This window comes from Symphodus melops (assembly GCF_947650265.1).
Source record: "Symphodus melops genome assembly, chromosome: 17".
Classification (NCBI taxonomy): Eukaryota; Metazoa; Chordata; class Actinopteri; order Labriformes; family Labridae; genus Symphodus; species Symphodus melops.
Window position 1 is genome coordinate 6148064 of NC_136707.1, and position 13235 is coordinate 6161298.

A 13235-nucleotide genomic window follows, 5' to 3' on the forward strand; every position below is an offset into this window, starting at 1 on the left:
CTTCTTCAAATGTATGCCAGGGGGTATAGCTCAGTGGTAGAGCATTTGACTGCAGATCAAGAGGTCCCCGGTTCAAATCCGGGTGCCCCCTCTATTATCACCGAAAGTATTGTGATTTCCAACAGCGTTAAATTGTTACATTTAAAACATATAGAAGAAGCATGAGCACAGATAAAGTTTCTCGGGCATGAAAGAGCAAACAATTACACGTAATGCATCAAAAATGAGTGAGTGACGAGAACTGTTTGCTGCTTCGGATGTAGTATATTAAAGAGGTTGAAGCCGGAGAGTCCAACACGCTCATAAAAATAAAATAAAAAGCTTGTTTCCCTGTTCTGTGTTCTTTTCCCTCATCTGTTTTGTCTTCCCAGCTTTTTCCAGGAGATTGCACAACTGAGGTGCACCTGGTCAGCTGCTGAAAGCCCCCAGCTTGATAGAGACAGTACATAGTGTGTGTTGAAGGAAAAATAAGGAGAGGGTCACTTGTCTGTTTGACAAAAAAAGTTATTTTAGATATTTAGAGCAATTTAGAATAATCAGAAAAAATGAAGTCAGATTACATTATTTTTGCAATAGTTGTTAGAGAGGGTAATCAGATTACTTGTTAGCTCACTTGTAATCAGTATATACTTTTGTTAGAGTTCCTGTACTTGTTATCCGCTCTCCTGTGGGAGTAGAGTTCAGACTACAACTTGAGTTTTGTCTCAATAATTATCGTCTAAAGAAAAGTTGTCTTTAAAAAAACAAAAAAACACACTGACAATATTGTTCCTAGGACATGGAGAAATACAATTTATTAGAGCAAATTCAATAATAAACTTTATGAAAAAGCTAAAACATTAACACTTGGCTTATCAACATCTGAGGTTGATGTATTTATATGTATGTACATTTTGCCTTGTAATGGCATGCTACAAGGACACGACCCTTTAATTATTGAAAACAAAGAAAAAGAGGCAGACGTTTTTTTTTTTTCCATTCTACTCCCAGTTCACAACAAACTAACACAAAGAAGAAAACGCAGCTTTGCAAACACATTTCTCTACAAAAGAAGCTGAGTTAGTTGGAGCTAAAAAGGCTGAAGGACATTTCTCTGGTAGGTTACAGTGTTGCTGTACATGGCTGCCCGTAGTGATGTTATGAATCCCTCTCTGGTTATTTTACAATCCAAATAAATGCACTGGTCACAAGTCTGAGCCTCCCTACTATCAAACTGGACAGACACCATTTTGATGAAATCTTTAATCACACCAGGTTTAAACAAGACTTTCATGTACTGTTCTTTTGAGTCCACATTACAACAAATTGGTACAATAGAGAGGTCATCTTCTGCCACTTACAGTAGTTTGCATCAATCTTTACAAATCAAACAGATGAAACACACTACATCAAAACCCTTCATGATAATCTCACAGCTGGCTGAAATCACACCAACGAGTATAAAAAGTAGATTTGAATAGACAACTGCTCTAAGCTTCTTACAGCTGCGGCGCAGATGAAGATGAACACTACCTTGTGAGCAAATAAATAACAGCTCTAACACGTTTAAGAAAGAAGAATCGAGGGAAGAGAAAAACATGTAAACCAGGTTATTGTTTGAGCAGGTGGTGTCAAACACGTTCAGGAAGTTCACTTGTGACCTCATCCTTCTCACTGAAGCAGGACGAGGACTGAAAAAATTAAGTCCAAAATCTGAACCAACGCTCCTGCTCTTCTTCATGAAATGTTCATGGGTTTAGACGCGCAGGATCTCCAGGCAGTTGTTGTAGCAGATGGCGATCCAGTCTGGCTGCGTGGAGGCCCACTGCACGTTGTTGATCTCCCCTTCAGCGGTGTAGGCCAGGATGGGATCCTCGATCGCCCGAGGCATCTGCTGGATGTCCCAGATCAGAGCCTGGTGGTCGTCCGCTGAGGAAGGAAGAGACATCAAGAGTGATATTTTACTGAAGAAATGAAGGGCAGCTGACAGCAGATAAAGTCAAGTACATAGATTAATTCACCCGTCAAATAGCATTTCATTCTACTTCCTTTGTTTTGAACTAGCAGTTCTTTTTCACCAGCAGTGTGCTATATTTTTTTCCTCTTTCTTTGTGTATGTTTTCCTGTTCTTACTTTTTGCATTTGTGAAGCACCTTGTAACAAATTGTTTTAAAAGTGCTATATAATTAAAGACTAACTTACTTACTAGTTGAATAACAACAAGCCATTATCGCTCTCCAGTGTCAAGTTACCTTCAAGCTGAGTGACCGTCTTCACTATATATGTTTTCTACAAGTGTTTGATTATTGTATTTGTAGGATCAACTCAATACATGTTTATTTCTACAGTATGTCTTCAGATCAAACATAGATCTAAAAAAATATATCAGCCGACCTACTGTATTGGTACCAGACTTTTTTCTTTCCCCAATATCGATAATGGTGTTGGCCCCAAAAATCCCCAAATATTGCTTAGATAATGACAAAGCGCCTACACAGTTTGAATATTACAGAATTTAATTGTTAAAATAGTTATGAATCATTGTATTTTGCATCTATGCTCAAGTTGAAATACATTTCTCTGGCAACCATCTTGTTTGAATGAGAATAAAGAGGCATATTCAGAGCAGCAGTGAGTGTTGTTAGGGTGAGTTCTTAGCTTGTAAAAGGTTGTTGGGTTCATACACTTTTTGAAAGTGGGAACGCCTTATTCAAATGACATTCAAACTGTTGCGCAACACTGCTTGCCTGAAACGTTAAGTTCTGCCCTCTCGCATTGTCTTTAAGCTCAGATCTCTAGGTGCCTTTACCTGCAGTGCAGATGTGACAGGAGGAGTGAGGGGCCCAGGCGATGCCATTGACACAAGCGCGATGGTTGTTCAGCCGAGCCACCGGAGTGCACGGCACACGTACATCCAGGATGACCACCTACACAGAAATATTAATGCCAGACACGAAGAGAGAAGAGAAACATAAAATAGAAAATAAGAAAAACACATCTCTAATATTTAACTCTTTGTCTGAAAGAGCCACAAAAAGGTTCCATAATATCAAGATATCAATATCTGGTTTATTTGTTTGTTTTTTGGGGAAATGGAAAGAGTTCTGAGTTAAATAATAAAAAACATTTTACAGTCTACTGGCTGGGACAAAAACACACAGCCATCTTACCTCCATGCCATCCATAGCCATGGTAGCTAAGTAGTTGGGGTCCTGTTTGTTCCAGCAGAGGCGTAGCAGTGGGTGGTGCTGGGGGTCTTCATAGATGATGGTGCTGTGCTCCAGGTGCCGGAGGTCGAACATTCTGACGGATCCATCAGCGCCGACCGAGGCAAACATGTCTCTTCCACCTCCTGCACGGCTGAATGCGATGTCATACACCTGCACAGACACAAGCAGACACTGAGCTCAATATTCTCTCAGGTCCTCTACACGGCCCCATCATTTAGCAGGCAGAAACACACCGACCTCTTTGTCATGAGCGATCAGCTGGGTCTTCACATGTCCAGACACCAGGTTGACTCGTCCTAATACCTGGCCGGTCTCCAACCCCCAGATGGTGCACGTGGTGTCAATGCTGGACGTGCCTAAAGAACAAGTGAACATGTTTCAATACACAAACGAAAGAGAATCAAAGAACAAGTTATATCCTCCTTACAATAAATTGGTTTTCTTACCAAGCAGATTAGGGTCAACTTCATTCCAATCAAAGGAGGTGAGGGGAGCACAGAAGTCTGAGTTCTTGTTGTTATTCAGCAAACATTCAAGGCGTGTTTCTGTGTCGCTGACCTGCACGTCATAAACATTCAACATTAAGTACATGACATAAAGGTAAGCCAATATGCCTTTTTCAGAATCAGAAGAATCAGCTTAATTAGCCAGGTAGGTTTATCACTTTAACTGTTTAACTTGGGTAGACCGTGCTCTCTCTCTGCACAATGTAAACATTAAATAAAAATAGGTAATTAAAGACTAGTATGTACAAGACTAAATAAGATCATAGTGGTAGTGGTTTCACAGCTGTACAGTCAGTGAAGTGACCTAATTAACAGAACACAACAATGACTAATATTGAATTTTGGCTACAATGTTGTTTTTTAATAACAGAAGTTTTTTAGGTTAAGACTGGTTCAACTATTATTCCAATGTGTTTATGAATAAAGCCCATAAAACAAAACATACAACAATGTTTTAGCCACTGACATACACTGTTTGTTTTATAAAGGCTAAATAGATTCCTCCAGACTGCAGGGTAAAGTTGTTTGGATCAATGTTTCAAACAGGTGAGAAATAAGCATTTATTTAAAAAAAAAAAAACAAGACTTTGAGCTGTGGATTAATGCACATAATAATACACTGTATTGGTAATGGTAGACTGTTGAGTTGTAGGAGGGTGCATGTAGGTTTGACATAATAAACTACAGTCCCACATTAAAAGAAGTGGCTCGTAGTGACGGACAGATCCAGACAAAAGAAGAATAAGGTGGATCACCTTCTGGAAGCAAACACTTGTTTGTAGCATCAATTCATTTGGCTTCAATCTTATTGTGCAATTTAATCATCATAAATACAATATATAGGCTAAAAATAATAATTCGGGCCAGTGGGATCAAATCAAACATCTTACCCTCCAGATGCGCAGGTAATCTCCACTGGTGGCCAGCAGGTCTGGGTACACCCCCTTAGTGTCGGGGATCCACATGATCTTGGTGGTGGGATAAGGATGGTCAAATGTGTTCCTGCAGACAAATTCTGAGCTCTCCTCTTCCAGGCCCACCAGCTGGACCTGATCCGGATCAAACACAGGAGCTGTGAGTTCATGTGGAGCTGCAGCGAGGGTCAGAAATAGCACCTACTGCGTACAGTGTCACTAAGGGAAAATACTATTAATGGAACAAGAGGACTGGCTGAATATTAACAACAAAAGTTAGTGTGAAACTTAGTTTTAACAGGATAAAAACAACAACAACACAGTCATTGTGAACGTATCCATCGATGGTGCGCAGGGCAGCTAGCATTAGCATCAGCTCACCTTTAACACTATGTCAGCTAATGAATGTTTATAAAACGCACCTTGTTGTTGTATTCCTCCACAAAGCTTCCTAACGCGAGACGAAAGCGTTTGTCTGGACGGACGCTCCAGTTCATCGCATACACCGTCCATGGCGCCTCGTATTTGTAGATCTCTTTTCTCTTGCCGTGAAGCGACATCCTCTCGAGCTGCAGCTAACACGCTAGCGTTAGCTAACTACGAAATAAGTAGTCTTACAAGCAAACTGTCACCAGTTACTTATCCTGCAGAGAGCAAATGTCATCAGCTTAGGCGATTCTAGCCATTTAATCGATCAGATCTGGTTTAAGAGGCAAAATTCTCCCCACTTTACTTAACAAAGAGTAGCATTGCTCGTTACGACCTAAAGAGCTGTCAAAAGGTGGAAACTATTCCGATGACTTCCGGTAAGGAATTTCAAAATAAAATGGGTGAGGGGCGCTTTACTGATTTGATAGATTTGAACGTTCATGACTTGGTGAATCTGTTATTTGTTTTGTTGTCGAAGAAAATGGATTTCACATTTTATTCACATTTAGTGTTATTATCCCAAGGTTTTCGATAATATTAAAGAAACGGTACATAAAGGTCCCTGTACGAATATATAATAGTATGTATAATTTATATGCAGTAGTTTGTGATGTATAAAATAGCATGCCAATTTAAGGGGTATTGCTTAATTTCACAGACATGGCGTACATGGACCACACAAGTATGTTCTGTGTTTCAGACTTATTAGAACTATTATTCCATTTGAAGTATAACTTTCTAAGCAGGTTTCTGATTTGCACAAACAATGTAAAAACAGAGACTACTGACTGGCAAAAAGAATCTACACAGACTAAAATGAAAAAGGTACAGATGGCATTTCATAATTTAATACGTTACTAACAATGTCTTCAGTTTGATGTTGCCTGAGAAATGTTATTCATTCAGAAAATGTAATCATGATGTCTCTCACTCAGCCCAAACACAATGTTTTCCTTTTGTTTCAGAAAACTTAGTGCAAATGTCATTGTATTTTAAATAAAGAACTTGTTGAACGGTGGGGGTTTTTTTTTTCTTTTTTTTCCCTTTGTTGATTTCCTGTATTTATATGTCTCATGCTTTTTAATGATGAAAGTAAGTAATGGTTTAGTCAACAGATTTGATATTATGGTTTTTTCATGTTTTCCAATTTAAAAAAATAGTCTAGTTATGTTTTACCCTGTTTACCCTGTTAAACATAACTGTTTGTACCTGTTAAGTACATCTCTCATGCGTTGTGATTTTTATTTTTAACATTTGACCAGAAGTGCGACTATGGCAAAATGTCTAACTTGACAAACATAATAATTGTGCACTGTGACCACTAGAGGGCAGTGTCGCTCATGAAAACAAAATAACGGCCAAACACGAAAGCGCATCTCCAATGTAACTTTAAAAACAGAATTTTTTTCCTATGTCGGAATTTGTTTTCTTTTTGCTTCTCTACTTCTATTTTAGAAACGTGAATATATATATATTTTTCCAAAACAAAAAAAATTGTAAGAGCATCAACCGAAGGCTTAATTAAATATAGCCTTGTCCTGTCTTACATTCCAAATAACATTTTACAATCGACATGATATTGTTATATACCATCTGGGCGCATGTTAAAACATGTTTCAGTTAAGATGTGATTGTATCTCTTGATTGCATGTCATAACTCAAACGTGGTTAGCATATTAACTTGACCTTGCTGTATTTCCACAGCATATCAAAGTTCCACAATTCAAACATTACTTCAAAACTAATAATTTAAAACATTTCCCCTGTATAGCCTTAACTTAATTATTTAGTGTAAAACATGCCAATAATAAGGCTATTTGACTAAAGAGTCATTTAAATTAAAATAAATGCTTTTATGGATATATCAAATTATGTTGTGGATGAATGAAGAATAGAATAATAAATACATTTGCAGACCACGTACATATCGTGTTTTAACTTTTTTTTCCTGGTCATACTATATGTTGTATTATTGTACTGAAGTTCCTGTATATAAGATAAGAACATATATTACTTTATTGATCCACAATGGGTAAATTCAGCAGCAATACAGAGTTCAAAAAGTAAAAAACGAATAGAATAGTGACATAAGTACCATTTAAAAATAGTAGTAGAAGACAAAAGACTATACATAATAGGGTGAACTCAGCACAACTGTGAAGACAGGCTCGTCCCTGTTGTTGCGGAAACCTACAGGATTAGAAAATGTGAATATAAAAGTAATTTAATTAGTAATTTTAATTTCATGTCAACGTAGGTGACAGACATGCTCCGCTCCATGAGACAAATCACGCCTCAAAAAGGCTCTAATCACCCGTCATACAGTGAGAGTTCGACATGCCCTAAACGTCCTATCGCGATACTTCAGTTTTGAAAGGTTGATTCCCATGTCGTGTAGCTTAAAGCGTAACATTTCTACAAGGACAGTCCGAGCTAACTGAGCTCATACAGCGTCACCGTATTCTTCAGGTGAGTTCTTAACAGTCTCTGTTTGAATACGACTTAATGTCTAAAGTTGTATTAAACAGAATAAAAGCTCTAGTTTCGGGTCAGGATCAGCCTGGTCGACACTGAGCCATGTTAGCATGCTAATTCCAGATTTGCTAACAGCTAATGATAAAGTGAGAGGGTGCTGGGGGGATGGGGCTGGTCTGGTCTGGTCTGACATATATGATTACGGCTTCGGGTTTAATCCTATATGTGTCGTTAGTTAAGTACACTCTTTTTTATCCTAATTCCACTGTAGCTACACAAAACAGAGACTTTTATTAAACTGTCATCAAGCATGTCACTGAGATTAGCCCGTGAGCTGAAGTTAGTAGAGCTAGCCCCAGTTAGTTTTTTGGTTGATTATTTACTATTTGAGGTAACCAGATAAAGTAAAACGTGTACACGTTTACAAAGCACATCATTCCAGCTGCCTCACGAGTTTTTTAGTCAGATTTATTGTTGAATTTGACACATTGACAGCAGTTTGAATGAACAGCTAATGTGAATAGTGTTATAGTTGAGCATTGACTTCCCTTTTCTGTCGTCTTCGATGTTTAATAGTGGATTTTGTTCTGCCTTTGAGAGCTGTAACAATGCCCATGTGTGCTGTAAGGTCATTCAGATGAACCTGGGCTCGGTGGTCACAGAGACCCAGTCATACTACCTACAGCCTGTTAATGTTGGTGTCATGTGATTGACCAAATCAGCTTGATGATTGGCTTACATTGTCTCCAAAGTCCCTGTGATATATAAACAACCACACATGAAGATATGAAATACACAAAACCCTGTTCATTGCAGCACAGTTGAAATGTTGATCCTTCTTTTTCTACTCGGGTGTAGGCACCACCATGCGAGGAACACATCTCCTGATCCCCGCTCTGCTGCTGCTCCTGGCCTTTCCCGTCTCCAGGGGACGTTACAATGATGATTTCGATGACGGTGAGGACATAGCAGACTTTGACGACAACGACTTTGCCGAGTTCGAGGACATGAACGAAGACGCGGCAGCTGAGACAGAAACCGCTCCGCCGCCTCGTGTCTCGCAGTCATCACAGCCTGAAGAGGAGGAGGATGAAGACGAAGCCACGGTGGAGCTGGAGGATGGGCTGGATGGCTTTGATGACTCAGAGACACAGGTAAATTGCCTTCCTTTTAGTTTTTTGTTGTTGTTCATCCTTATAGATGAAATTTAAATTTACTGTCACCATAGTAAATGTAGGCTTTTATTGATATATAATATATTTATTTATTTTTATTTAAATAATCTGATAAACAGCTAATTCACCCTCCTCTTTCCTTAGGATCAAGACATGTACAGCAAATATGACCAGGAGGAGTTTGAGGGGATCGGAGACATGGAGAAGACTGGCCACTCCATGAAAGACCCCCTCATAATCCAAACGGTAAGCTTAGCTTGGCTTATTGAAGAGATATTCTCACAGACTGTCAGCGGCTGTCTCTGAATGTGCTCACAATGTGTCTGCTGCGTGTTAAAAAAAACCCCAAACATACGACGCCTCACTTTAATATTTCCATCTGCTGTTTATGGCCTTGTTGACAGACATCATTACATCAAGCTCATGTCAGCAGCAGATGTTTCTCTGCCATGTTAAATCAGTGTTAGGCTGAGATCGAGTAGACCTGCCTGCTCACATGAACAAACTCCGATCTGTCTTCATGTGAGAAAGTGTTAGCCTTTTTGCAACTACAGAGCTTCCCCGCTGACTTTACTCAACCTGTCACCTCCCACATGACTCGTCACATATGAGGAGTCATGACCGCATCACATGGTATTGTGAGTTACACTGCGAGTCCCACGATTAACGTCACATGTTCATTGTATTGATAACAGTATAGGCCCCACTTTAGTACTGATGAGCACCTTGTGTCTCTCTGCAGGTCCCTGCACATCTGCAGAACAGTTGGGAGAGTTACTACATGGAGATCCTGATGGTGACCGGCCTGCTGGCCTACATCATGAACTACATTATTGGAAAGAACAAGAACAGTCGCCTCGCTCACGCCTGGTTCAACTCGCACAGAGAACTTCTAGAGAGCAACTTTGCACTAGTGGGTGAGTTCAGCCAACTGCTCGGTAAGACGTAACTAAATGTGTGTGTGTCTGCCGGTTATGCCCCTCCTTATAAACAAAGTGACATCCACTTTGAAGCCGATGTTGGGCACATTGAGAATAATTTTGTGTTTTCAGGTGATGACGGCACCAGTAAAGAAGCAGTGAGCACTGGAAAGCTGAACCAGGAAAATGAGCACATCTACAACCTGTGGTGCTCCGGACGTGTGTGCTGTGAAGGGATGTTAATCCAACTCAAGGTGCTGGCAGTTTGTTTTGTGTATTAGTGTGCGCTAAAGTCCCTGTTGAATGTGAAGTCATGTTCTCTGTGGTTTGTTATAGTTTCTGAAGAGGCAGGACCTCCTTAACGTTCTTGCCAGGATGATGAGGCCAGCCTGTGACCAATTGGTACGTAGCTTTTAAATCAGGCCTCTGTGATGGTAGTGTGGAGGTCTGCGAAGTGGAGCATATACATATACTGGTCTGCGCTTTGTAGGGTTAGGGTTACAAATGTCCCTGGTCTGTTTGATTATCTATTTATTTGTTTATTTTTCAGCTAATTAAAGTGACTCTCAATGAAGAGGACATGGACACTTTTGTTTTTTCTGTCGGCACTAAGAAGGCCATGGCCAGGCTTCAGAAGGAGATGCAGGACTTGGTAAGTATCCTCCATATCAACAATTGTTTTACCACATTTTGATTGTTACAAGCCACACAGTTTGGTCCATTTTTGGTCCTCTAGCTTTAGATCACATACATTTATCATATGTTGTCATTAATGTTTCCCATAGAGTGAGTTCTGTGGGGACAAGCCTAAGTCTGGGTCCAAGTATGGCCTCCCAGACTCCCTGGCTATTCTTAGTGAGATGGGCGAGGTCACAGATGGGGTGATGGACAATAAGGTAAACTCTATTGTTCTTATACATACAGTATGACTATAACAAAGGCACTACAGAGTCAGATCTGGCAGACAACATCCTTCTGTTTGATTTCATCTCTCTGACATGTCTAATCTGTTTTTGATATTTTTAGATGGTGCACTATATCACCAACCATGCTGACAAGATCGAGTCCATCCATTTCTCGGACCAATTTTCTGGTCCAAAAATTATGCAGGAGTAAGTATTTATTCAATCTGTTTGTCTTTTTATTCCCCTACATTTTTTAAATTTGAGGTACTTAAAGTTCTCGTCTGCTTCCTCAGGGAGGGTCAGCCATTAAAGCTGCCCGAGACCAAGAAGACGCTGCTGTTTACATTTAATGGTGAGAACTTGGTTTCTGTTGTCGTAATACATCAGAGCTTTTTCCATATGTGTTTTAATGTACACTGAATTCGTTTTGTGTTTAGTGCCTGGCATGGGCAACACGTCTCCCAAAGACATGGACTCTCTGCTTCCTCTCATGAACATGGTGATCTACAGCATCGATAAGGTCAAGAAACTCCGTCTCAACAGAGAGGTGAGGAGAAGACTCTCGGCCCTGCACCACCTTCACTCACCACTCGCCTATTAGTGAAGTCATGAGTCCCTTGTCCTCCGCTCTTGTTTCTTCAGGGCAAAATGAAAGCGGACAGAAACCGCGCCCGCGTGGAGGAGAACTTCCTGAAGCAGACGCACGCTCAGCGCCAGGAGGCAGCACAGACACGCCGCGAGGAGAAGAAGAGAGCCGAGAAGGAGAGGATCATGAACGAGGAGGATCCTGAGAGACAACGTCGTCTGGAGGTGTGACATGAGAATCCCGCAAACACAAAAGATATTTAAAGGAAATAATTGTTTCTTTTGGGAAAAGAAGCTCCCCCCCCCCCTTTGTCTTTCCTTAAAACTATTTGGTTAGTTTTTAACACTCTTGGCTTCTTTTGGCGAATACGTAACTCAGGCCAGTTTAGCATGACAACAAGAAACAAGACTGGTAAAAAATGTCAAAATTCTTCATCTTAAACTTTATCAATACATAATAACTTCTTCCTTCACTCTTAACAGACACTTAAGTGTTGAAATAACAATAAAAAAATCTGATGAATAGGTTGGTGTGACATGTGCTGTAAAAGCACTATGAGTAGTCAAAAAATAAGGCTAAGCTAAACCAGTTTCTTGCGATATCTTCATCATTGTTTGACAAATAGGAGAATTGAACCAAGTTCCATCTCAAAGCGTGAACATGAATTATGTATCTTTCATAATTGTAAACCCAGAATTTTTTTTTTTTTTTTTAAATATCTTAAACTTTTTTTCTTTCAGGAGGCAGCTCAACGCCGTGAGCAGAAAAAGATCGAGAAGAAGCAGATGAAGATGAAGCAAATCAAAGTGAAAGCCATGTGAAAGATCACCACAGGGATAGTGACACAAGCACAGTGCTCTGTATAGACAGTTTCCTCCAGCTTCCCTCACCACAGTCTGCAGCTCTGGCTCCCAGTCACTCCAGCTTTAAAGAGACGTCATGTGCCTCTGTTGAGCTTAGCTGTCTGTCACCAACTGCTCGGTTTGGCTTAACCTTAACGACTGAGTGTGAACCGCCGGTATCAAGCAAGAAGGACCTTTTTTACCATCAAATCTTTCACCAATAATTCAAGCATTTTCTTCTGTCCACATTATCTTCTCAAAATTAATTGAAGCGCTCTCTGAAGGCTGTGTAGCTTTTTGAGCTTTTTAAAATGTAATCTGCTGGGAAAGAAGGTAATACTAGGTGGTATTGCGCCACATTTTAAAAGGAATTCAAACATGTCTGTGGTTTCAATGGGTATTTATAAGCATTTGTATAATCCTGAGCTCAAGTTTTTTAATTTATATCTGCTATGAGATTGGTTTCTTGCTGGCTGTTTCTAATGAATATCTGAACAAACAATAAAATGCACTGGAATCTGATAATACATCTGTTTCTATATTGTTTTTTATGGTAAAAAATCAAGTAACTTCATGATGATGCTTTAATTTGAGTTCAATAAATATCCAGATTCAGTTAATTTGATAAAAACTGACACTCAGACCTCCTGGTAGTGAGCGCTGAAAGAGTGCAGGTCTTTAACGAAGACCAGCATGGTCAATGCTCGATGCTAAATATAGCTCCTAGATTGTGTCAGCAGTCTCTGCTCTAGATTTGGTTACATTATGTGTGGTTACCAGGCTAAAATGGATACAATGAGCATGTCTATCAGGATGTAAATCTGGGTATGTTCTAAACTATAATTAATTAGGAGTAAAATGAAGGCAGCCAACTTAATTTTGCTTTGCAGCTCCTTTAAATATTTAATAAAAGTGTGGAATAAGATTAGAATTTCATTGCAACACCTTTTAATCTTGTAACTTTTTAATTTAAGGACTCAAAGGCGCAGCAGCTAAAATAATTCTAAATTTGGCAGATGTGTTTTCACTTCTATGTCAACTTCCATGTTGTGTCTAGTCCCTGGTAGGCCTACTGTTTCCAATACACACACAAACACAATAACTATATATATATATATATAAACACTGACTTTTGATGATTGGATAAATAGATCCGATTACTTTGCTGATGATTCTTTAAATGTTATTTTTTCCCAGATCAATCAATAAATCTTTATTTGTATAATGTTAATTCATAAGTGTCATCTCAAGACACTTTACAAAAAACAGGTAAA

At 39.5% G+C, this 13235-nt stretch overlaps 3 protein-coding genes across 3 annotated transcripts in view; 1 reads left to right on the forward strand and 2 right to left on the reverse strand.

The window, feature by feature from the left end:
• Positions 1-12408, reverse strand: part of limd2 (LIM domain containing 2) — a 57955-nt gene extending 45547 nt beyond the window's left edge. The window contains exon 1 of the mRNA XM_079366702.1: positions 12401-12408. The gene's annotated coding sequence lies outside the window, so the exon portion shown is untranslated. The remainder of the gene's footprint in view (positions 1-12400) is intronic.
• Positions 1225-5452, reverse strand: dcaf7 (ddb1 and cul4 associated factor 7). Its single transcript, XM_079365847.1, has 7 exons — positions 5052-5452; positions 4606-4764; positions 3656-3767; positions 3447-3565; positions 3150-3359; positions 2789-2906; positions 1225-1908 (listed from the first exon to the last, which is right to left on the reverse strand). The coding sequence occupies exons 1-7, from the start codon at positions 5187-5189 to the stop codon at positions 1736-1738; spliced, it is 1029 nt and encodes a 342-aa protein (XP_079221973.1). The 5' UTR covers positions 5190-5452; the 3' UTR covers positions 1225-1735.
• ccdc47 (coiled-coil domain containing 47) lies at positions 7396-12488 on the forward strand. The gene is made up of 13 exons (XM_079366701.1): positions 7396-7527; positions 8392-8687; positions 8853-8954; positions 9451-9625; positions 9761-9882; positions 9965-10030; positions 10179-10280; positions 10414-10524; positions 10655-10740; positions 10827-10885; positions 10971-11080; positions 11176-11343; positions 11860-12488. The coding sequence occupies exons 2-13, from the start codon at positions 8400-8402 to the stop codon at positions 11938-11940; spliced, it is 1470 nt and encodes a 489-aa protein (XP_079222827.1). The 5' UTR covers positions 7396-7527; positions 8392-8399; the 3' UTR covers positions 11941-12488.
• Positions 12489-13235: the final 747 nt, after the last annotated feature.